The 23,657-nt window shown below is 45.5% G+C and overlaps 1 protein-coding gene across 1 annotated transcript in view; it reads right to left on the reverse strand.

Moving 5' to 3' along the window:
• MACO1 (macoilin 1) overlaps positions 1-23,309 on the reverse strand; it is a 33,860-nt gene extending 10,551 nt beyond the window's left edge. The window contains exons 1-6 of the mRNA XM_054086387.1: positions 23,048-23,309; positions 12,530-12,671; positions 11,707-11,833; positions 9,730-9,853; positions 6,784-6,962; positions 5,836-6,334 (exon numbers count right to left, since the gene is read on the reverse strand). Coding sequence (XP_053942362.1) covers positions 5,836-6,334; positions 6,784-6,962; positions 9,730-9,853; positions 11,707-11,833; positions 12,530-12,671; positions 23,048-23,127 — 1,151 coding nt within the window. The 5' untranslated portion in view covers positions 23,128-23,309. The remainder of the gene's footprint in view (positions 1-5,835; positions 6,335-6,783; positions 6,963-9,729; positions 9,854-11,706; positions 11,834-12,529; positions 12,672-23,047) is intronic.
• Between the last annotated feature and the right edge of the window lie 348 nt (positions 23,310-23,657).

A 23,657-nucleotide genomic window follows, 5' to 3' on the forward strand; every position in this document is an offset into this window, starting at 1 on the left:
TACCGCCTTAAATATCAGAGCAGATATTGTCTGCAAATTATAGTTCAGATAAATGCTCCTTACTATATAAAATAAGATAGGAAGCTAATAATCCATCATAATGCCAGGACCAAATGTTTCCTTTATGTTTCCTCTGCCAGACCTGCCACAATTAGCTACAAACTACATTGTTTATATATATATGTTAAAAAAAAAAGACATTAAGTTATTTTCCCCTCAAAACCACACCTACCCCTTGCATACTCTGGTGTGGAACCATATTCTTATCTACCTTATAAAGTCCAGACAAATATTTTCAGCCTAAAATTCTCCTTCTGTGGAACAGTAAATCAGTGCTCTATGCTGTCGACGTTCATAGGTCATCCTTCATTTCACAGAAACACAATGGAGATCAAACAGACCCCTTCTGTTCCCCCCTTTCTAAAAGGAAAGGAAATCATCAAGGTAAACCAGCACAAAGTCATAAAAGAAGGCTTCGCTGCTACAAGTGCAGACCAGCGCGTGCAGCTTTTCCTCCTCCCCTCTGTAACAGCCTGAGCCACTCTTACATTGATAAATGACCCAATAAGACAGCACTACTTCTTTTATTATTACCCTTTCAACCATTTCATTTTCTGCATAAGTCTCTTATTTCCAGGCTTATTGGAAAAGTTATTTGCAAACGTGGGGGGCGAAGAAAACTTGAGTTCTAGAAGAGACTGTTTTCCATTGCTGCACAAATTACAAGACATTTTGACACTCTGTTTTTTTTAAATGAGGGTTTTGTTGCAGATTATTACACTGCGCATTTCTTCTTAGACACTAGGAAGAAATTCTTCACGGTGAGGGTGGGGAGGCCCTGGCTCAGGTTGCCCAGAACAGTGGTGGCTGCCCCATTCCTGGAGGGGTTCCAGACCAGGTTGGATGGGCCTTGGAGCCCCTGATCCAGTGGGAGGTGTCCCTGCCCATGGCTGGGGAGTTGGAACTGTATGGACTTTGAGGTCCCTTCCAACCCAAATCATTCTATGATCGTGCTGTTTATACAACCAAAGCAAATTTCTTTTGGTTGGCCATTACGATAAATGCAGATTTTACTGGTTTTCCTTTCTTGTAGCTACCACGCATCATTCCTGATCTCGCTGATGAAGAGAATTAATCAGTAATCACCTCCAAGACTAAGTATTTTTCTAAAAGCTTCAGGGAAGATTGATGCATCAACTTAAAGACAACTCAATTCCGCATAATCCTCCTAAATATTGATCCGTGGTGAATAACACATCCATGTTGCTTTGTTTACTCTGTTGATGCACTTCCATAATCACATGGCAATTGCACACAAATTAAACAGAATTTATATGAAAAAATAAAGTTTTGCAAGACCCAGATGACACTCAGATGCTTTTCTAAGAGAACTATCTTCCCTTCGCTCTGTTCCAGCCCAATCTATTGGCACAGGCATCCTCCACATTGAACCTGCTCCTCTGAAGTAGCGAAGAGCATCGAGGTTCTCCTGCAGTAACTAATACGCTGCTCCTAGCAGTTCCTCGGAGCATTTGTCATTACCAAAAAGACAGTAATCCACAGAGAAAGCTGAGTTACTTATTTTTCTCAAATAGAGAATTGATCCAAGCAGCTGGCACTTCAAAAGGTTATTCTGCTTCTGAATGGTCCAAGCACAATGTTGACAGTGGCTTGAAAATGGGTCTGCTAGAAGGTCCCAGATTTCTAATTCACATTCCCAATTCTTCTGCTTTCCTATTCTATCCTTTCCTTTTCATATTTCATACAATGCTGACCACCTCCCTCACCATGGCTGACAGCAGAAAACCTTCAGGTATATCAGTGCCATTTCAGGCAGAGGAAATAGGGAAGAAGCAGCAACTGCTCTTCGGACATCAACAGAAAACCGACAATAATTAGCACTGAAGAGAAAAAATTTGCATTAAACCCCTCAAGTCTTCCTCTGCAGGTAACATCAGATTTTAGGAAAGCAGAATATGATGTGGCAAACCAGCCCTTGCTTCACAAATATATTTCTTAGTCCAAAATGCCATTGTTATCTCTGAAAATAATTAGTACATAAGACAGCTTGTTTCAACACCTCATGTGCCAAAGGCAAGACCTCTGCGGATACGAACAGTTTTGCCCAGCTGCACTGCCAGTTTTTTGTGGGTTTTAGTGGCTTTTTTAAGGGTGCAGCCAGCCAGAGGCAGGACAGGCTGTGCAATATGCCATCCAACAACAGAAATCCCACAGCAATTACAGCTTGGGCTCACCCCATACATTGAGCCCCTAAGATGCAAACGAAACCTGCTGCAGCTCAAAAGTGGCAGTGAAATCGGAACAAGAGGTCAGCTTGCTCGGTACCTACTGACAAAGGTAAGCGCAAAGGGATACAGAGTTCACCCCTCCACTGGATACTGGATGTGTCCCTCCATCAGCCCACTTACCACAGCGATGGAGAATAAGAGCTCAGATCACAGAGGTTCAGTTATTAAGTGCTCGACAAACAAACAGCAGATTTGAGCATTCATCAGAAGCCGATATTCACTTCAGTTGTAGGAATGAAAAACACTAAGACAGAGATTACTTTCAAGGCTGATCAGCAGGGACAGAGCCTCTCGAATCCCTTTGCTTTCACCATCAAGATGACAACATAAGATAATATTCCCTGGAGATGTGGATCAGTAACTTCCTCTCCAGAAAACACAACCGCAGTAACCGCTTACCAGACAAAAAAATAAAAAAACACCCAAGAAACCCAAAAACTACTGTTTCAAATATGAATAATAGTATATATATGAAGATGATCTGAGGGCTGGAGTACCTCTGCTATGAGGACAGGCTGAGAGAGTTGGGGTTGTTCAGCCTGGAGAAGAGAAGGCTCCAGGGAGACGTTAGAGCAGCTTCCAGGACTGAAAGGGGCTCCGGGAAAGCTGGGGAGGGACTTCTTACAAGGGCTTTAAATTAGAGCGGGGAAGATTTAGATTACGCATTGTGAAGAAGTTCTTCACAGAAGAAGGGCAACCTGGGCCAGGGCTTCACCACCCTCATTGTGAAGAAGTTCTTCACAATGAGGGTGGTGAAGCCCTGGCCCAGGTTGCCCACAGAAGTGGAAATGCCCCATTCCTGGACATGTTCAAGGCCAGGTTGGATGGGGCTTTAAGCCACCTGACCCAGTGGGAGGTGTCCAGAGGGGGTTAGAACTGGATGATCTTTAAGGTCCCTTCCAACCCAAACCATTCCATGATGATTCTATGATAGACTTAAATTAATTAGCAGTACTCTTTCAGATATAAATGTCATTTCAAGTATTTCAAAGTTAACAAGCACGCAAGACTCTTGTTCTCAAAAGCCCCTCAATCTTTACTGTCTCGAGCAAACCCTGTTAATCCCGAATCCGTAGCAGTCGTAAAGCACGCTTTACATTTAATACTGGTTAGTCAGCTCATTTGGGAATGCAAAAGGAAAGCAGCTTGGCTTGGACACCCTGCTGCAAGTCTGCTGGGCAAGGAGTTATAAAAAGCATCTTTATTTGGAAGCTGAGCAGATCTGATCTGAAAGTCGGACACACACGCAGGACCTTGCACAGCCCTTTTCAGGGTACACGACTGATGCAGACTAATAATGGGAACGAGTAACACTGCTGGAAGTGGAAAAGATGAACAAATGCCTTCCACTCCAGGGACAGGCTAAGTGACAAGTGAAAAAAAATAAATAAACATGAGTTATTGAATTTAAGTGCGTCCCATACCATCCAATTTGTCAGGTAAGTTTATGCTTCTCTTCGCGTAGGAGGCGCATACTCAATCTGAACTGAAACAAGATTTCATGAATGATTTCAGTCATCTACGTTTGTAAGAAACTGTGAGCAGCGACAAAGAGGACGCTGGTGTTTTAGGTGCTTCTGACTTGCCTACAGAGGGAAATTGGTGCACGATCAGCAGCTGCACGGATTTGTAGCACAACAGCCACATCGTACCCACGCATCACACAAACACTTGACAAACAAACAACTGAAGAAGCAGCTCGATTCACTTTCAGGGCAGAGTAAGGCTACAACACACAAAGGCACTTTCAGAGTCCGCTAACTGCATGTACCACCCCTTCCCAGTGACTTGGAGGAGCCGGAACTCTGTAAGGGTACAGTCCAGTTCAGTGTACACTCAATTCTGCATTAGAAAAAACCCTTTGGACAATTACAATTACCACCAGGTCTAAGATCCCACCTGAGAAACAGCATATAAAAATATCAGTGTAGAATTTAAAAATGAAAACACAAGAGGTTTAAATCTCATTCCTCATCACAGCTACACAAGGACAAACCCCTTAGTCTGGCAGATCATTCTGTAAAGCACTTCTCTTTTCTCAGGACTTAGGAACCATATTTTGAACAGGAGCGCAGTTGAACCGACCTGTTCTCTGCTTCAGTAAGCAAATATACCATATAAGAGTATCAAAATGCCCACCTGAACCAGGGAACACACAAACACAGCAGTTGTGCACGTGTTTATTTACATCCCGCTTTGCTGAAGACAAAGCCATTTGCATCCCATTATTGTAGCTGAATTTGATTCAGAGATTAGATTGATTAGCTGGTTTCTTATTTGCTTCAGACAAGTTCTCTACAGACATGAGGTATCAATTAGGGTGGAAATTTAATTGGCAGAGGGATGCCAAGCTGTGGCAGAGGGATTATCAGAGGAGAAAGCACTATTTTCATTGAATTACTTCTATTCACACAGCACATATTCACATATGCTCTGAGTACTTCGCTGCACTTCATAAATACATCAGTATTTGAATTTCACATAAGTGTATGTGAAGATGTGACTTTTTCAATCCTTCAAGTTTCCAAGGCAGCTAAATTAAATTTTTGCGACTTGCGCTTAAACCAATAAAGCAGCAGGAATCATGGAATGGTTTGGGCTGGAGGGGACCTCAAAGCCCACCCAGTTCCATCCCCTGCCATGGGCAGGGACACCTCCCACTGGATCAGGGGCTCCAAGCCCCATCCAACCTGGCCTTCAACACCTCCTTGGACGGGGCAGCCACCACTGCTCTGGGCAACCTGGGCCAGGGCCTCCTCACCCTCACTGTGAAGAATTTCTTCCTAATGCCTACTCAGAATCTCCCCCCTTCCAATTTAAAGCTATGCACCCTCATACTACCACTATATATCCTTGTAAAAAGCCCCTCCTCAGCCTTCCTGGAGCCCCTTTCAGCACTGGAAGCTGCTCTAAGGTCTTCCCGGAGCCTTCTCTTCTCCAGGCTGAACAACCCAAACTCTATCCTCATAGCAGAGGTGCTACAGAATGCAAGCAGGAATCTGAATTTGGCCCCTTAAGAATTTGCATAGAAGCTGGTACTTTGCCTATATACTTGTCAGTCAAAGATTAAACCAAAAGTCAAACGTTTCACGGGACGGGGGGAATTAAGACAAAACATGCGTTCAGGCACCATCGAAACCCAATTCCCTGTAGATGTCAAGGTCACCTCACGAAGGATTTCTCAAGAACACATCCACAGAGCTCTGTAATAACGATTCTCCACATTGCTCTCATGCCTTCTATCAAACGACTGTCAGAGGTATTTATTATGCCTCACAACACCCCTGTGAGGTAGGGAAGCATCCTACACTGCCGTAGAAACAAAGCAGATTGCTCAAGGCAGAGCAAACCAGAGGCAAAACCCAGGAACAGAACCTAAAAGGCCCAGTTACTCTGTTATTAGACAGTTCTGTCCTCTTTCTGGGATCATAAGTTACATTTTCCTATGGAAAAAAAGAAGAGAACTGAGGTGCTGGAACGAACAGAGGAGAAGAGAGGCTGTTACACAACGTCAGATCAAACTTACCTTACCAGTGCATCTGGTTTGCTTAGCTGGTTATTAGGAATACAATTTTCCATTAAGTCCTTATGTGTGCTTGGGCTCTTGCTGGCACACTTCTGTTTTTTCTCATTTTTAGTAGACGAGGAAGGGATGCTCCCGTTGGTTGCACTGTGACTGCGAGGCGAGGAGTTCACAACTCCGCTGACGTTTTTGTAATTTTTGGACGAGGCAGTGCATGAGTCCTCTTTTAAGAGGTTTTCTGTACTTCCTACGAGATCGTTATTTAATCTTTTACTGTTGATATGGTTTTCCATATATTCAATTTCTTGTATTTTAGAGTCTACAGGTTGCAAAATATTGTTATTTATTCCAAGGTTGTGTTTCTTAGCATCCTTGTCCTTTTCTTTCCCTTTTTCTCTATATTCTAGCTCTGGCAAGGTTGCAGATAATTTTTTATTGGCTGGAATGCCTCCGTTGTGCTGCAAAAGTATTGAGGAATCCATCTCAGATAATCCTTTGGTTGCTGCAACACCAAAATAAAACAGCTTAGTTAATTAAATCAATCAATACTACGACATACAAAGAAAAGTCATTAAGTACACATCAATCATTTCTGCAGAAAACAGTCATTATTAGAGTCAATTTAGAAAAGAAAATCCAAAGTCACATGATATTTTAAGACTTCTTTTTCCTCATTACAGGCAGGAAACAGCAACCTAGAGATTTACTAACAAAAACTAGTGGTTCACAGAGCGCTGACTGACTGGACTGATGCAGTTGCTAGTAAAGAACTAAACAGAGAGGACGTAATTCATTTCATACCAACCACCGCCAAAACAATTCTATTTCTGGCTCCTCTGTTCCTCTGTTCACTGCATTTCATCAAGACAACATGCACTAAAGCAGCTCTTCCTTAGCAGGCTTGTTTTTTTAAATAGCAGATAATAGAAAACATGTTAAGGAATAACTTGCCTTCCTCTGCCTCCCTCTCCTGCCTTTGTAGCATCTGCTGTTCCGGGGGCAGAGCTTGCTGGAGGAGCTGCATGTAGAACTCATTCTCTTTCTGCACTTCTTTTTGTTTTCTTAAACGCATTTTGTAGCTGACGTAACTTTTAAAGCCAAAACCTAAAGTCACAACAGGGTAGCCAATACTAAGGAAAAAACGCAACATTATTACTCAAAATGGAACCATGACAGCACATTAATAAATTGTTATAAAAGTACATAGCTCTGAATACATCGAAATAGCAAATTTTCATAGAAAATTATATATGAAATGTCTTTTGCTATACTGCAATAAAGCTACAGTTCAAGAACGTGGGCACCTCTATCAAGATAAAATTACACTTCATTACAGACAGCAATTAATTGTAGCACAGATTAAAGGATCATGACAATGTAATTGCACTGCACATAGCAAAGACAGCTTTTAGACAAGCATCAGACTAGGAACTATGCATCTTGTGAGGAGATAACAGCCAAATACAGCAGAAATTCCCAAGTTCTGCTCCTAAAGGGTAAGACATCAAACTGGGAGATGTATTAACAACGTTCATCCAGAACTGTGAAAGAAGGAACTTTTGTGGGTAACACATGGGCTTTGGAGGGCCACAGAGTTGGTGAAGGGCTTAGAGGGGAGGCTGTATGAAGAGCAGCTGAAGACACTTGATCTGTTCAGCCTGAGAGGAGACCTCATTGTGGTCTACAGCTTCCTTACAAGGGGAGGAGGAGAAGCAGGTACAGTGACCAATGATAGGACCCAAGGGGATGGCAGGAAGCTGTGCCAAGGAGAGTTAGATTGGGCATTAGGAACAGTTTCTTCCCCCAGAGGGTGGTGGAGCACTGGAACAGCTCCCAGGGAAGCAGTCACAGCACCGAGCCTGACAATATTCCAGAAGTGTTTAGCCAACACCCTCAGCTCCACGGTGTGAATGTTGGGGTTGTTCTGTGCAGGGAAAGGATTTTGACTAGATAATACTTGTGGGTCCCTTCCAACTCAGGACGTTCTATGATTCTATGATTCAGAAATTCCTCATCCAGGAGATTGACCTTGAAGCTGTAAGCGAAAAACATCTGATCTCTAAACTCAGTTCTCCCACTTATATTACTAACAGGTAAGATACAAAGAATTTCACTTACAGCAAGAGTCTGCTGTTCCATTTGTTGATGGGGAGGACAGAAGCATAACATAACTTGGAATTATATTTTGTAGATCAGCTTCATCATGCAGAATTTTAAGTATTCTCATTAACTTATGGCAACTGCACTGATACAGAATGCTAACAAATCATGCTAATGTATTTACTAACAAAGATACTTGATAAACGAGCAAACACCCCCGTAAAATTAATATTTCTTTGACAAGTATTTTAAGAAAGCATAGGGAAGTTGGCTTTAACGGCTTTAAATTGGAAGAGGGAAGATTTAGATTAGACATCAGGAAGAAATGTTTTCCTGTGAGGGTGGGGAGGCCCTGGCCCAGGTTGCCCAGAGAAGTCGTGGCTGCCCCATCCCTGGAGGTGTTCAAGGCCAGGTTGGATGGGGTTTGGAGCATGGAAGGTCCATGGCAGGTGGTTGGATCCTAGTGGGCTTTAAAGTCCCTTTCAATGCAAACTATTCTATGATTCATTCTATGAAATCCTTTTAAACACGGGAGGTGCCCTAGATCAGGGCAAAACTCAGATGCAGATGACTATTAACCATTAAAATCTTCTCATTCTTTGCTCAGTAACAGCGCTGTCCAAACTGCATTTCTCAGTAAGCTGCCAGGATGCAAGAAGCATTTGCATACGCATCTGACATTAATTCCACCAAAGCTTCTTTTTACTCTGTAATTCCAGTTGTGGCTATGGTTCTAAAACTCTGACGACAAGCTGAAGTATTTGCATCCAATTCGGCAGCAGAAAGTCCTTTCTTCACAGCTTCTAAAGTGCTTTTCTATCCTACTAAATAATTTAATTAGCGTTGAAGGGATTTATTGCACAATGTAGATAACAGAAATTAAAATGACAGATGTCTAATTCACTGGAGACTATCGGAGGGAACTAGACCAAATGACTCCAGGAAGAACAAGGCACATTTTAAACATAGTCTGATAAATGCATACTACACTAAAAACTTTCAGAATATAAGTGCATTTCTTCCAGACATGGACGCTGTGTAGTTTAGCCTTTTGCCTGAAGACACTCTTAAAACTGTCATGATTTTCAACCTGAAGCTGATTCACTTCCTCTGGTGAATTATGAAATCGGACACACATGAGAACCCTTCTTTTTGGAGCAGAAAGAGGAGTGCTTTGTTACATAACAAAAAGGAAAATTTTTCTAACGGGACACAAAAATCATCAGTGAAACTATTTTTTTGCTACCTTTATCATCCATTGGCCTCAAGTTGCACCAGGTTTAGACTGGATATTAGGAAAAATCTCTTTACCAAAAGAGATGTGAAGCATTGCAAGAGGCCACCCAGGACAGTGGTGGAATCTCCATCCCTGGAGGGGTTAAAAAAACATGGAGATGTGCCACTTCAGGACATGGTTTAGCAGGCACAGTGGGGATGGGCTGACGGTTGGACTGCACGAGCTTAGAGGTCTTTCCAACCTTAACGATTCTCTGATTCATTATGTAAATTTGAAATATGTAAAATGATAACAGAACTTTCAAGAAACGCTAGGAACATCCATGAAACGCTAGGAATATCCATGCTACAAATTCCCTGCAGCTCACAATCACTGCATCTTCAGAAAGGTTTGCATTTCATTCATGTTTAGGATACAATTCTCATGGAATATTTAATGATAGATGTATGAGGGAAGAACCAAACACCCAACCCTTGAACTAAAATAAAAAGCCCTTGGGTATCAATTTCTCTGGTGAAGTAAGGTTTAATAAGAAAAGGAGGGGGAAAATAACCACTCACCAGTGTGCTGCAAATGGACGACAAAGGTCTACGTGGAAGTTTTTTAAATCTTTAAACCTAATGGCTGCTTCAATATAAACGAAAAGTATCCACAGTGATACTGTTGGTAGGCACACACCCCTCTCTGTTGAGAGAAGAGAGAGAAACACCTTAGTAATACATTAAAAGCAGTAAATATTAATAATCTCCCCAGGGAAGTGGTGGGTTCCTCTACGCTGGACACTTTATAAAGGTTTTTCTGGGTAGATTGCTGGGCCATCTCATTTAAACTATAGACCACCTAAAAAGGTTGGACCAGATGATCCTCAAGGTCCCTTCCAACCTGGCATTCTGTGATTCTATATTTTAAAGTTATTTTTAAAACATTCCAAAAGTTCAAAGGAAATTTTCAGACTTTTAGGGAATTGTAAGAATGGGGTTTTTACAGAATAAAATATCTAGGATGTCTTTCTTTTAAACCAGCTCAAAACTTGTGTCCCCTTATCTTGCTTTATTACTTTTATAAGGCATCAGTGAAAAATAACAGATGCAGAGCTAATGGAATAGCTTGGCACAAAACCCGACACGGAAAAGGAACACAAATGGAAGAAACTGCAGAAGATGAGGTAATGTTACAGCTTATGATCTTTGAGTCAGAAGTGGTATGCTTGGACTACTTTCTCATCCCAAGCCAGGCACATCTTAGCAGTGAGCAAATCAGCTCAGAAAATGGGAATAAGCAAGCACAGGACTGGCTACTGCATATGCAGTGACACAGACAACAGCCGGCAACTCGAAACCCTCCATCGGGAGCACTTCGGACACTGTATTGATCTCTCTCTCCAGCACTACTGGTGAGAATGGGAAATAATATCCAAGAAAAACTAAGGTCTTAATCCTCTTGGCCAACGGAAACACCACTGCTGCTTGCAACTCAGCTGCTGTAAAGTCCAGACATTGATTCTGGTTACATGCCACAAGCTTCATAAAATAATCAAAGTTCTTAATTATACAGTGACATCAACATATCATGCACCAATTTGGAAACAGGTCTTAAATTTCAAACTGAAAAAAAACATTAGTTTAAGGCCCTGATGTTATTTACTGCAGTCCATGCTTCGGTCTCTCTTGGATAGCTGCACTCTAAGTAAATGAGAAACCGACAGCAGAAACCATCAGCTCAGGGGGACTCTTAACACTTCAGCTGGGGAGACACCACCTAAAAAGGTTAGAACCTCCTCAAAAAAAAAAGAGCAAGATCCCATCAACTCAAAAGAGCATTTAAAAAGAAGAATATCTACGGCCTAAGGGACTTAAATATTAAACAAGCTCAATAGCTACAGTTAAAACTGGCTCATCAGGTTTGTCCTTCAGGGTTTCTAAACATCAACTCTAAGAACAACTCAAATAATGCTTTAACATCTCAGCACAATCCTAAAAATAACTCCAGATTCTTTATGTATTTTATATCGGGCAGCAACCGGTTCAGAGCATCATCCATTAGCTCCCACACTGTCATTAACGTAAGTGACTAACTTGTCAGGAAGATGACTGCCTTCACCAGCAAGCTGAGAAGTGATCCATGCTGCTATCCTGCAAATTCTTGTCATCTGACGGCAAGTCTAACCCGATGATCCCTGAGGTCCCTTCCAACCTGGCAGTCTGTGATTCTAAGACTGTAACACCGCTTCACTAACTTTTCCTACGTGCTCTGTATTTGTTAAATTGCTGTGTTAAGTATTTTGAAGTCAGGAAAAAAAAATCTTATTTTTTTTTACTGTTCTGGAATTCCTGATTTTAAACCCTCAGGTCTATTAGTCAAGCTGCAACAGTTACTACAAGATCCACCTAGACACGGACAATGAAAGCAAAAGAACATTTTTTTAACTCTCAAAAGAGCATTAAAACAAAACTGGTAACAAACAGAAGAGGGTTTTACCAAAAGCATGAAGATATATATTCAAAATGGTAAATTGTAAATAAGGAATCGTAACGTACCTGTGTGCCAAACATACTGTACCCAAACATACGTGCTGGCGGCGAAGAACAGCCATTGTATTGGTATAAAGAGCAGACAGATTATATTTGATGTGAATGCTACACAAACAAAAAATACTGAAAAGGCCTAAAAGAAAGGAGGGGGAGGGGAAGAAGAGAGTTTTGGTTTATTACAGCAAATATGACCAGTTTGTTTATTAACGGTGACACCACAATGATTTCAACATAGAAACATGAGTGTTGTTTATAATTGGGGCAAAGAAAGGAAGAAGCCCAGCCAAGGAAAGTAGAAACTGAGCCAATCGACAGAAAACGCTGCAACTGAGAATTTATGCCCTTCCACTCCTCCAACAAGTCTCCAAACAGCCATATTTATCATTTATCATTCTGTTTGAAGACTTTCACCCATACTATTGTTACAGTGTTATCATTACTATATTCTCCATCTGTAAAGAAACCACCCTGACCCCCCCAGCAGCGTCATTAACCCTCTGAAAGAGCAGTAAGTATCAAAACAGGCAAGGGTTTCCATCTTGTTTTAAAGAAAACCCTGTTATCCAAGGATCTGAACCTATTCACTAATCTCAGGAATTCAAACAATGTTTTCCTATAGTGAATATTTGATCGCCGTGTATTTCATTCTCACTTGCCACAGATTTAATAGGCAGACAGCAAGAACAGACGTAAGTCAAGGTCACTTGAAAACTCCTCCTCTTGTGAGGATGATCACCAGCACCAGGAGGTTAATTGTATAACACAGAATATGCCCTGAAAAACTGCAGGATTTCCCTACAAAGGGACAGGAATTGTGTGCTATACTTACCAAACCCTGGTATCGGAAGGAATCGTAAACACTCCTGATGAAGAGCCAGAATGTCCACAGATACTCAAATCTGAATTCCAGGACAAAATCTGCCAGCAGTACCAGGGCCCATACCACCAGGAACTTCAGATACAGAAAAGTACTGTGAAAAAAAGAAAACCAAAAACCCAAAAAGTTAATTTCCGATGAGTATTTCCATTCTTCTTTGAGTTTTGTTTCTTTTTTCAAATGAAAAGTTCAGCAATAAAAGCTACAGGTAACTACAATACAGGTAACAAAATGTAAACCAAACTAATTTTATAAAATAGGTAATTTTTTCTCAGCCACTTGGCAGAGAAGAACCTGCAGGTGCTAGTCACCAGCAGCTGAACATGAGCTATAACCTTAAATAGTTATATTGGAAAAGAGACACATTAAAGTAAACGCATCCATTAAAAAAAAAAATCCCAACACAACAGGGAGGCGCATGAGACTCGAGTTCAGGCAGCCTAACTTCTATGTTATTAAATATTTCACAGCCACATTCCCTCATCCTTAGTCCTGCATTTTGAACCACTGATGATTCTTCTTGGCTACAGAGCTCAAAATAGTCTGAGATCACAGTTCTAAGTAACATAGGAGGGATGTCTCCAATCCATTCTGCTACGAAATAGGAAGCAAGCCCTCTCTTCCCCCAAAACCCAGCACCCAGAGATCCAGTTTGTTGCAACCACCTTATTCCACTGTATTGGGTTATAACAAAGGTAGAGGGTTAAATATATTTTTAGTTTTTAAACTAGGGCAGTTTTTCCTTTTGGTAACTTATTCTTCCCCCTGTCCTGCACTGCCAACAAAACCAGTAGAACTTTGCCCTGGAATGTTTACTGATGAGATGCCAAGAGACTGCCCACACGGTGCCAGGTAGGGTCAAGTGTCTGTGCTGTTCATGGACAGAGGGCTTTTTTAGGAAGTTGTTCAGAGCTCCAGAGAAGATAGGAAATAGAAAACTTCTACACAAAGTGTTAGGTACCAGCAGAGGATTAGAAGTAACTGAACTACTCGTCCAAATACCACTCACGTTCCTTGTCATACAACATCAGCTTTCAAACCACAGGATGGGAACACACTTTGATTTCTCATGAATCAAAGATTAACTGCATGTGCCGGAACGTGACCTTTATCAGCTCATCCTACAGCAAAGCTTTTGCTTAGCTGTTCTCACTTACTGCACATTATCAACCTCTCCCCAAAATGCCCTTGGATCATCTTTGTGGCCTCCTCTGGACCTGTTCCAACAGACCTGTATCCTTCTTATGTTGGAGATTCCAAAACTGGACACAGGACTCCAGGTGGGGTTTCACGAGGGCAAAGCAGAGGGGGAGAATTCCTTCCCTCGATCTGCTGGCCGCACTTCTTTTGATGTGGCCCAAGACTTCATCCCGCTATGTTGGGGATGAACACATTGAGCCTCCGCGACAAGGCTCAACGCTGTGTAATAAGTTCTACAGGTGTATTCAACTACCTGAGTCCACACGCATAAACACACTAACAGAAAACATTTTAAAAGCCACTGTCGAATGTTTTTTCCCCATCTGGCCCCGCTGCCCCCAATTAAAGCATGCGGGACTGCAGAATCAGAGACTGCAGCCCATAACCAAACATTCCACCCCGGTTTTAAAACCCAACGCCGGTAGCAACCTAAAAACAGCAGCTCCCTCCTTGGAATGGGCTGGTTTTAACGACTGCGCTCAGCTCCTGTGCTGCCGCAGACACAGTCGGGTCACAACCAGCACCGGTGGCGTGGCAGCATGCTGCAGGTAGCCCTGAGTCTTTGTGAGAGGATGGCAGGAACACAAATCTCAGTGTTCCTTCTGTCATAAAGGTGTGTCACGCACAGAGATTCGCAGGTCCTGGAAAGCATGTAGCTCATTAGTTAATTGACAATGTTTGGTGAACATTTAAAGTAAAGACAGCTGAAAAACGTCCAGCAAGAATTAAACCTCAAAGAAAACCAGGTTATAAATGAGCTCACCCTTGCCTAGGCCAAGCGCTCTCCTGCTGTTCTGCTCCGTACGACAGACGGCTCAAGCACGATCGCAAGAATGAAATGACTAACGGAATTAAGCCACAGCCCTCGTCCCTTTCTCTGCTCTGTACAAGCTGCTTCTACTTCATCGCTGCTCTTTGATCCCTCGATTCCTTCGAGACACTGCTCTTCCCTTCACACCATTCCAACTGCCATCCAGTTGCTGTCCCCGCTGCAAAGACACTCATCCTCCAACCCAGACAGTCAGCACACTTTGGGAATCCAGCCCCAGCCATTCACTGGCTGTGAACCCCCGATATTCAATGACCTTTCTAGACACAGATACACATTGCACCAACCTGGATCACCGCTGCGTCAGCATCCTCACCTAGAGATAACATTCATCAGGCACAAGGGCTTGCTAACCTCTGCAGCCCTTGGGTTGGAAAGGCTCAGGGGATTGGAACTGGATGATCTTTAAGGTATCTTCCAAGCCAAACCATTCTATGATTCGATATTCCATGATGCCAGTTATAAATCCAAGTTTGTTCTCAATACAGGGGGAGATTGTTGCAGAGAAATAACTAAAATCAGGATAATCCAATTTTCTCACACATGTCAATAATCTGACTTCAGTGACGTGACAGAGGAGTAAGGAAGACAGGGCTTTCCCTGTAAAGCTGGCAAACGGGATCTGATCTTGTAGGGTAACAGAAGATGAGGGGAAGGATGGACGCAGTCAGAAGAACAGAGCACCAAAGGAAAGGAGCAGTGATTACAATGCTGCAAATTTTGTGAAAGGTCAATTGATAGCCGATTTATACTGAAGATGAAGATTTATTCCTAATGCAGCAGTGGCTGTGTTACCCCTTTGAATTTTCAAACAATTTTCCTCCTTAATCTCCCTCCCAAGTGCCAGATGTTATCTCCTTCCCTGCTCCCCCCCAGCCCCGTTCTTTTTTCCTCTTGTTCTTTGTTCTCTTTTTACAAGCCCACAGAAAGAGACACCGGACTTGCTGTAAAGTAAAAACTTGCAAAAATCATCACTAGAAAAAAAAAAGAACCAAACAACAATTACACATCCCAAATACAAAGCGGTGGCAAATTTCAGCTTTGTTCTGTCCCACTATTTCCAGCCAGTGCCAAAAGCTGGGAAGTGAATCTGTGCAGAATTGGTGGTGTGTTTTGTTTTGCAGCCTGACTCACACCAGACAATGGAGGGGAAGGCATGGCGAGGCTGGCAGGCTGCCACACACAGAGGCAGGCGTTAGGAAGGTGAAGTTTAGCATGGGTGTGAGATTACCAAAGAGTCCACCACCCGTCTCTCCAGGTTACCCACCCAACGTCAGACAGAACATTGGAGATGCTGATCAAACACCGGGGATGCTGAACATCAACAGAGATTTCCAAAAGAAAAAGCTTGATTTATGTAAACACACAACCAAATATACATATATGTATATGTATCACAGAATCACAGAATCACCAGGTTGGAAAGGACCCACGGGATCATCGAGTCCAACCATTCCTAACACTCCCTAAACCATGTCCCTCAGCACTTCATCCACCCGTTCCTTAAACACCTCCAGGGAAGGTGACTCGACCCCCTCCCTGGGCAGCTGTTCCAGTGCCCAATGACTCTTTCTGTGAAGAAGTTTTTTCTGATATCCAACCTGACCCTCCCCTGGTGGAGCTTCAGGCCATTCCCCCTCGTCCTGTCCCCTGTCACTTGGGAGAAGAGCCCAGCTCCCTCCTCTCCACAACCTCCTTTCAGGCAGTTGTAGAGAGCAATAAGGTCTCCCCTCAGCCTCCTCTTCTCCAGGCTAAACAACCCCAGCTCTCTCAGCCGCTCCTCGTAAGACTTGTTCTCCAATATATATATTAGTAGTGGACAAAGCTTGTACAGAATGAGCAGAGCAGATGCAGCCCAGAAAGCCAGCTGTACACTGGGCTGCATCAAGAGAAGCGTGGCCAGATGCACGCTGCTCTAGTGAAATCCCACTTGGAGTCCTGGGTCCAGTTCTGGAATCCCCAACATCCCCCAAGGATGTGGAACTGGTCCAGAGGAGGCCACAAAGATGATCCAAGGGCTGGAGCACCTCTGCTACGAGGACAAGCGAAGAGAGTTTGGGTTGTTCAGCCTGGAGAAGAAAAGGCTCCATGGAGACCTTAGAGCAGCTTCCAGTACTGAAAGGGGCTCCAGGAAAGCTGGGGAGGGGCTCCTGATCAGTGAGTGTAGGGAATCGATGAGGGCGATTGGTTTGAAGATGAAAGACGGGAGACTGGGCTGAGATCTTAAGAAATGTTTTGCTGTGAGGGCGGGGAGGCCCTGGCCCAGGCTGCCCAGAGCAGTGGTGGCTGCTCCATCCCTGGAGGGGTTCCAGGCCAGGTTGGATGGGGCTCGGAGCCCCTGATCCAGTGGGAGGTGTCCCTGCCCATGGCAGGGGGGTTGGAACTGGATGATCTTTAAGATCCCTTTCAACACAAACCATTCTATGATTCTACACAAGAAAGAACACATGGCTGCAGGATGAGGGATGCACACTGGGAACCAGGATATGAAATCCTTGCCAACTAAATTTTTGAAGAGAAATGTAAAGAACCCCAGGAAACCTCCCTGCCTACTTATTCAGTGTTTTGATATGGCACAGAATACATCAATCACTAAACTATGGGAATGTTAAGGAAGACAAAACGGAAAACTCTTGCAGTAATTCTGGAAGCCAACACAACAGCCCGCTGACCTGCAGGCACACAATCAGCCACCAGCACCGCAGCACAGAAACAAGAGAAGCTGTTAGCCCACTCTGGGAACTCCGCTGAAAACACCAGAGTGCCAGTCACAAAATAAAGCCAGAAGAATTGCAGCGTGCAGAGAACGAAAGTCACTGGCAGAGGGAAGCAATATTGCATGTACCACTGGGGCTGACACAGTAGAACACATTTAAATATAAGCTAAATTAGATTTGAGACCTGAATTTAAGTTAAACTCATAAAAGGTAGCACTGCTAGCTTGTTAGGGACCTCCAAGGGCAGGCTGGGAGGAAAATGGTTTTCCCTACATTGGAAGGTTCTAAAAAAAAATGTCAGAATAAATCAGTAGGAGGAATCATTATGAATTTAAAACAAAAGCCTAAAAGAAGGCCACATTCCTGGAGTCAGTAATGAGCTGCATTGCCTTACAGATTATTTGGTTGCCAAAGTCAAAACCCGAGTCCTAGGAAATCAGTGCTATCAGAAGTTTGGTGGCAAACACAACCTTGCAAGTATCTCCACCAAGAGATCGTGGTACCAAGCCACGCTGCCCAGCGTGAGATGCCCAGGCTGCCTTCCCACCATCCGCAGGGACCTTGGCAACCTCTCGGCAACGGCAGGCATGCACAAATCCTTCCTGGCACCCGCTTGGCTGTCAGCCCAGGTATGGCCTGTGATAAAGGGCAATGTATCCATAGGGCTCACAAAAATCCAGGACCATCCAGGCTTTAAGTACCATCATCAGGAATTCCAGGACACACAGCACGGCAGCTGATGGGGAAGTTAAGCCAATAACACGTGGAATTAATCTCGAAACTTAACCAGCAACAAAACTGCTAGCAAGTGCGAATGTGAATCAGTAGAGCCAAAACAAGCGTATGAGCCATAAAGCCTAAGGATTTTAAACAGATGAAGGATGAGGAGAGGGAAGACTTAGAAACAAGCAGTAACAAGTAAACTTTAATTGCTTAACTGATGGCAAGCTGCAATGAATACTTTAATTAACAATTAAGGTTAATGCACGCACAATGTAAAAGGTATAAGATGTTAATCACTTTAGCATTGTAAAGCAATGGCAACAGAGAGCTTAAAGAGTGAAAAGGCAGAGTCTGGGACACACATAGTGGAAATAAGAGGTCACACAATTCCATACAGTTTGTTGAGTTTGGAGATCTACTGAAAGCAGTTGTGGTTTAATTATATCAATGTTATTTCCACAAACACCGTAATACTTCTGAATAGCCCAAATCTTTATCATGCTTGCAGATTGGGATTTAATCTAGACTGTGAACCTCATGAGGTTCAACAAGGCCAAGAGCAAGGTCCTACACCCGGGTCAGGACAGTCCGCGGTTTCAATAGAGGATGGGGGATGACGTGGAGCAGCCCTGCAGAGAAGGACTTGAGGTGCTGGTTGATGAGAAGCTCAACATGAGCCGGCAATGTGCGCTTGCAGCCCAGAAACCAACCGTGTCCTGGGCTGCATCAAAAGAAGCGTGGGCAGCAGAATGAGAGAGGAGGTTCTCCCCCTCTACTCTGCTCTGATAAGACCTCATCTGGAGTCCTGTGTCCAGTTCTGGAGTCCCCAGCATAAGAAGGATATGGAACTGCTGAAACAGGTCCAGAAAGGGGCCACAAAGATGATCCAAGGGCTGGAACACCTCTGCTAGGAGGACAGACTGAGAGAGTTGGGGTTGTTCAGCCTGGAGGAGAGAAGGCTCCAGGGAGACCTTAGAGCAGCTTCCAGGACTGAAAAGGTCTCCAGGAAAGCTGGGGAGGGACTTCTTACAAGGGCCTGTAGTGACAGAATGAGGGGGAATGGCTTTAAATTGGAGTGGGGAAGATTTAGATTAGACCTTAGGAAGAAATTCTTCACAATGAGGGTGGGGAGGCCCTGGGACAGGTTGCCCAGAGCAGTGGTGGCTGCCCCATCCGTGGAGGGGTTCAAGGCCAGGTTGGATGGGGCTTAGAGCAACCTGATCCAGTGGGAGGTGTCCCTGCCCATGGCAGGGGGTGGAACTGGATGGGCTTTGATGTCCCTTCCAACCCAAGCCATTCTGTGACTCTACGGTATTCCCTTGGAGTTGCTATAGGGAGAAGTATAATTAAACTGAAAGGGGTGAAAAAGGCAGAAAGCAGAAGGAAGGGAAAACAGCAGAATGGAAAAAGCAGTTGAAAGAAAAACAGGGAAGGCAGTTCTCAGAAATTTAAAGGGTAAGAGGAAGGGGGGAAGATTGGTCAGGAATAATTTTGAAAGTATTTATGAAGGGTTGAGGCTAAACCGTCCATTTAGCTGAGGTAGTGAATGTGGGGGAAAGTGCTTTAAAGAACTACAGCTACAATTTCAAATAGGAAAGGTTTTGAACCCTTAGATAAACTTGTTAAAAAGGACACTGCAAAAGCTGGCAAAAAAATAGCATTCAGAGAGATGGAATATTCGCATTTTTCAATGCAACTCAGGATTTTAAATTTAGAACTCTGTTCTGTGACTAGAAATCCTTTTTCCATCTCTTCTTACAATCTGCTTTAGATTTACGCACACAGAACCAGCCACCAGAGTTCTACCGCAGGGACAACTCTTTCATAGCTTCACCTGCTCCAAAACTCTTCAGCTTCGCAGCTCACACGTGTCTATCAGTGAAAGCTGCACCAGCTCTGCATGGAAAGATTGGAGAGGGAACAAGGATGAGAAGATTTGCCTTAATTTAAAAAGCAAACAAAAATCTGACAAGAGTTAAGTCTCTCAATCATGCTGTTTGTTCAGCCCCGCTACTTTCTTTATAACACTGTGATGTTACCTACTGATAACTATATTTACTGGATTTGTGTAAGCTGGTGGTGACAATTAAGATAAGTTGAGTAAATAACTACAGTAATTACAAGAATTTAGAAATCTATAGTTGTATGAGAAGCTCCCCGAGTGTCATCTCTGTGGGTTATGGGCGGAAAGATGAGAGGAAAAAAGAATAATCAGAGCAGAGCAACAAACCAGCAGAAATAGACAATCCCCATAGAAGCAGCTCCCTCTGGTTAGATTTCCAGAGATGTGAGCCTTCGCACTAGTTTCTCTTTTCTTACTGTGGGACAACACTTTAAAGTCACCGGGGTTGGTGGTGGTGCTCAGTTTGAAGAAGAGAAGACTCCAAGAAGACCTTATCGCAGCCTTTCATTACTTTAAGGGGGTTGATAAGAAAGATGGGGGAAAACTTCTCAGCAGAGCCTGTAACAATAGGACAAGGGGTAATGTTTTAAACTAAAAGAGGGAAGGTCTAGACTAGGTATTAGGCAGAAATTTTTCATGCTGATGGCAGTGAGGCACTGGCCCAGGTTGCCCAGAGAGGTGGTAGACACCCCATCCCTGGAAACATTCAAGGTCAGGTTGGATGGGGCTTGGAGCAACCTGATCCAGTGGGAGGTGTCCCTGCCCATGGCAGGGTGTTGGAACTGGATGACCTTCACGGTTCCTTCCAACCCAACCATTCTAAGAGTCTATGACTGCTTCTGTTTATCAAAATGCCACATGAAGCTAAAGCTAAAGATCCTAGTTCAGAACTAGAGCATTCCAGGAGAAGTCAGTGCCAGAAGCCAGATGTCTCTCTTAGCTGTTCACACAGCTACCACAGCTCTAATGTTGAACTCCACATCCTCATCACCTGGTGTTCTCATCGTTTCTGGTTTCCCCTCCTTCCTTAACCTCACCTTCCCAGTCCCCTCAAATGCAATGGAGGGCATGTGATTTTTAATTACTTTTGGAGACCAGTAACAACATAAAGAATCATTTACATTTGAATTCTTCTCCTTAAGTCTGCTCATCTTAAATATTAACTTCTAAGCAATGGATGTTTTTCCTTTAACATTCCAAGCACCGTTTTCTCAAAACCTGAGAGTCTAAAGCAACAAGATGCTCTCTACTCTCACAGAGGTTCACTACCACTAGGATAAGCAGTATATTGTGACAATTTCGTTACAAGCAGAGCTTACTATGAACTGATCTCATGCAAAGCTAACATCTGTATTGCATAAGTTTGCTCAAATTCCTAGCCGCTACCGATATGAACCTCACCAAAACTAGGAACAGAAAGGGGACCTTATGTTTACTGTAACTTCCAAAAGCCATTGTTCCAGCCTCTACTAAAGCAATTCTTGTCTTTCATATAGAATTTGACATACTTTGTTACTCAAAGCTCTAAAATACCCTTTAATGTTCACAACAAGCAAATCCTTAGGAATCTGTGTTTTGGTGTGTTCTGTCTATAAACACCTGAAAAGCATGCGTTTACTCCACGACACCAATGAGGCACATTCCTCTCATTTCACTACTGTTTCCTTTCTCACTTCACAGGTCACAGGCAATCAGATACCCACTGTGTTTTCCCCACCACATACACCCATCCCCGTTCCAGGCATTGCCCCCACAGGCTCTTGCTCGCATCTCTCACTGCTACACTCATCGCTCTCGCCTGCTTCCACTGCAGAGCCCACAGCACAGGCACCTTCACCACCACATGAACACCAAGTTTCTTAATCTCAGCAGCGCGCCGAAAGCCAGCAGCCCAGACCCAGCCTGCTCTGCTGTGCCGAGCCAGGCTCAGTGTCTCCATCAGAGCCCAGACAAGGAGAACTCACTGGGAAGAGACAGACGTGGTGAACCCCCCAACCCCACCACAGGGTGCAAAGTGCAGGGTGCAGCTCCCACTGCCAGGACCTCAGCCAACAGGTCCCCAGTACCCCATTCTGCCCCTGGCTCCGAGGCCTGATCAGGGGAGGAGGAAGGGCTGCCAGGGAGCATGGGGGGACAGGGCTGCCAAGGGGGCAACAGGGGTCAGGCTGCCAGGGGGACAGGGCTGTTGGGGGGGACAGGCACTGGGGCTGCCAAGGGGGATGTGGGTCAGGCTGCCAGGAGGACTGGGGCTGCCAGGGAGGGACGAGGGCTGCCAGAAGGACCAGACTGCAAGGTGGATCAGGGCTGTGCTGCCAGGAGGGACAGGGGCTGGGCTGTCAATGGGGGACGGAGCTACTGGGGGGGGGTGAAAACGGGAGCTGCTGGAGGCAGCAAGGGGCTGTCAGGGGGACTGGGGTGGGAGAGAGCCTTTCAGGGTACCGGCCTGCTGGGGGGCACTGGGCTGCCAGAAAGGATGGGGACAGAGGCTGCCAGGGAGGAACAGGGCTGCCGGGGGGAGACTGGGGACTGCCAGGGAGGGGAACGGTCTGCCAGGTGGATCGAGACCGGGCTGTCAGGGTAGATCGGGCTGCCAGGGTGAGGATGGGAACCGGGGCTGCTAAGGGAGGCCGGGCTGCAAGGTGGGTCGGGACTGAGCTGCCGGGAGGGTGAGATGGGGACGGGGCTGCCAGGGGCACCGAGCTGCCAAGGGAGGGCAGGGCTACGAGGGATGGGGACCAGGGGGAAACAGAGGCTGCTGGGGGGTACATGGGCACCAGGCTGCCAAGTGGGGTTGGGCTGCAAAGCTGCTCAGGACCGAGGACCAGGCTGCCCCTGGCTCGATGGGGCGGGCACTAGGGCTGCCAAGACGGCGGGGACACGGGCAAAGGGCTGCCAGCGGGCACCGGGACCGGGGCTGATGCGGGGGGGGTGGGGAGGGAGGCTGCTGCCGGAGGGGACCAGGGGACCGGCCTGCCAGAGGGGGATGGGGCCTGGGGCTGCCAGGGGGCACCGTGCTGGGAGCCGGGTCTGCGCCGGGGCTGACAAGGGACGGCCGAGCGCCGGTGCCGCCGCGCCCCCGCCGCCCCCGAGCTCGGTACCTGCCGTAGATGCCCTCGGCGATGCGGTTCCGCTTGAGCGGCCGCCTCAGCTTGCTGCAATCCGCGCTCCGCCGCTTCATCCTCCCGGCCGCCCCCGGCCCGGCCCGGCCCGGCCCCGCCGCGCTGCCCCGGCCCGCCCCGCTCACGGCAGCACCATCCGGCCCCGCGGGGCGCTCCCTCGCGCGGGGCTTTGGCTTTTAATTTAATGGTTTTCGTTGTTTTTTTACCCCGGGAAACAAAGAAATAACAATAATTCCCGACCCGGCCCTCCCCGCCGCGTCCCCCGCGCAGCCGCCGCGCGCAGCCCCGCCCCCCCTCGGCGCGGGCCAATCAAACGCCGCGTTTGGCCGGATTGACGGCGCGCGGGGCCAATGGGCAGTGCGAGACGGTGAACAGACGGCGGGGGCGGCCAATGGCGGCTGCCGAAGGTTAGCCCCGCCCCGCCCCTCGCGAGGCCCCGCCCCCGCCTTTGATTGGCAGAGGCGAGAGCCTATCGCAGGGAAGGAGCCGCGAATTGATCGGCGCGCGAGCCAATGGCCGAGCGGGCTCTGGTCTCCTCCCGCCCCCTGTCCTTCTGGCTGGTTCCTGCCCCCCCGCTACGAGTGACAGC

The sequence above is a fragment of the Cuculus canorus genome, chromosome 22 (assembly GCF_017976375.1).
Source record: "Cuculus canorus isolate bCucCan1 chromosome 22, bCucCan1.pri, whole genome shotgun sequence".
NCBI lineage: Eukaryota > Metazoa > Chordata > Aves > Cuculiformes > Cuculidae > Cuculus > Cuculus canorus.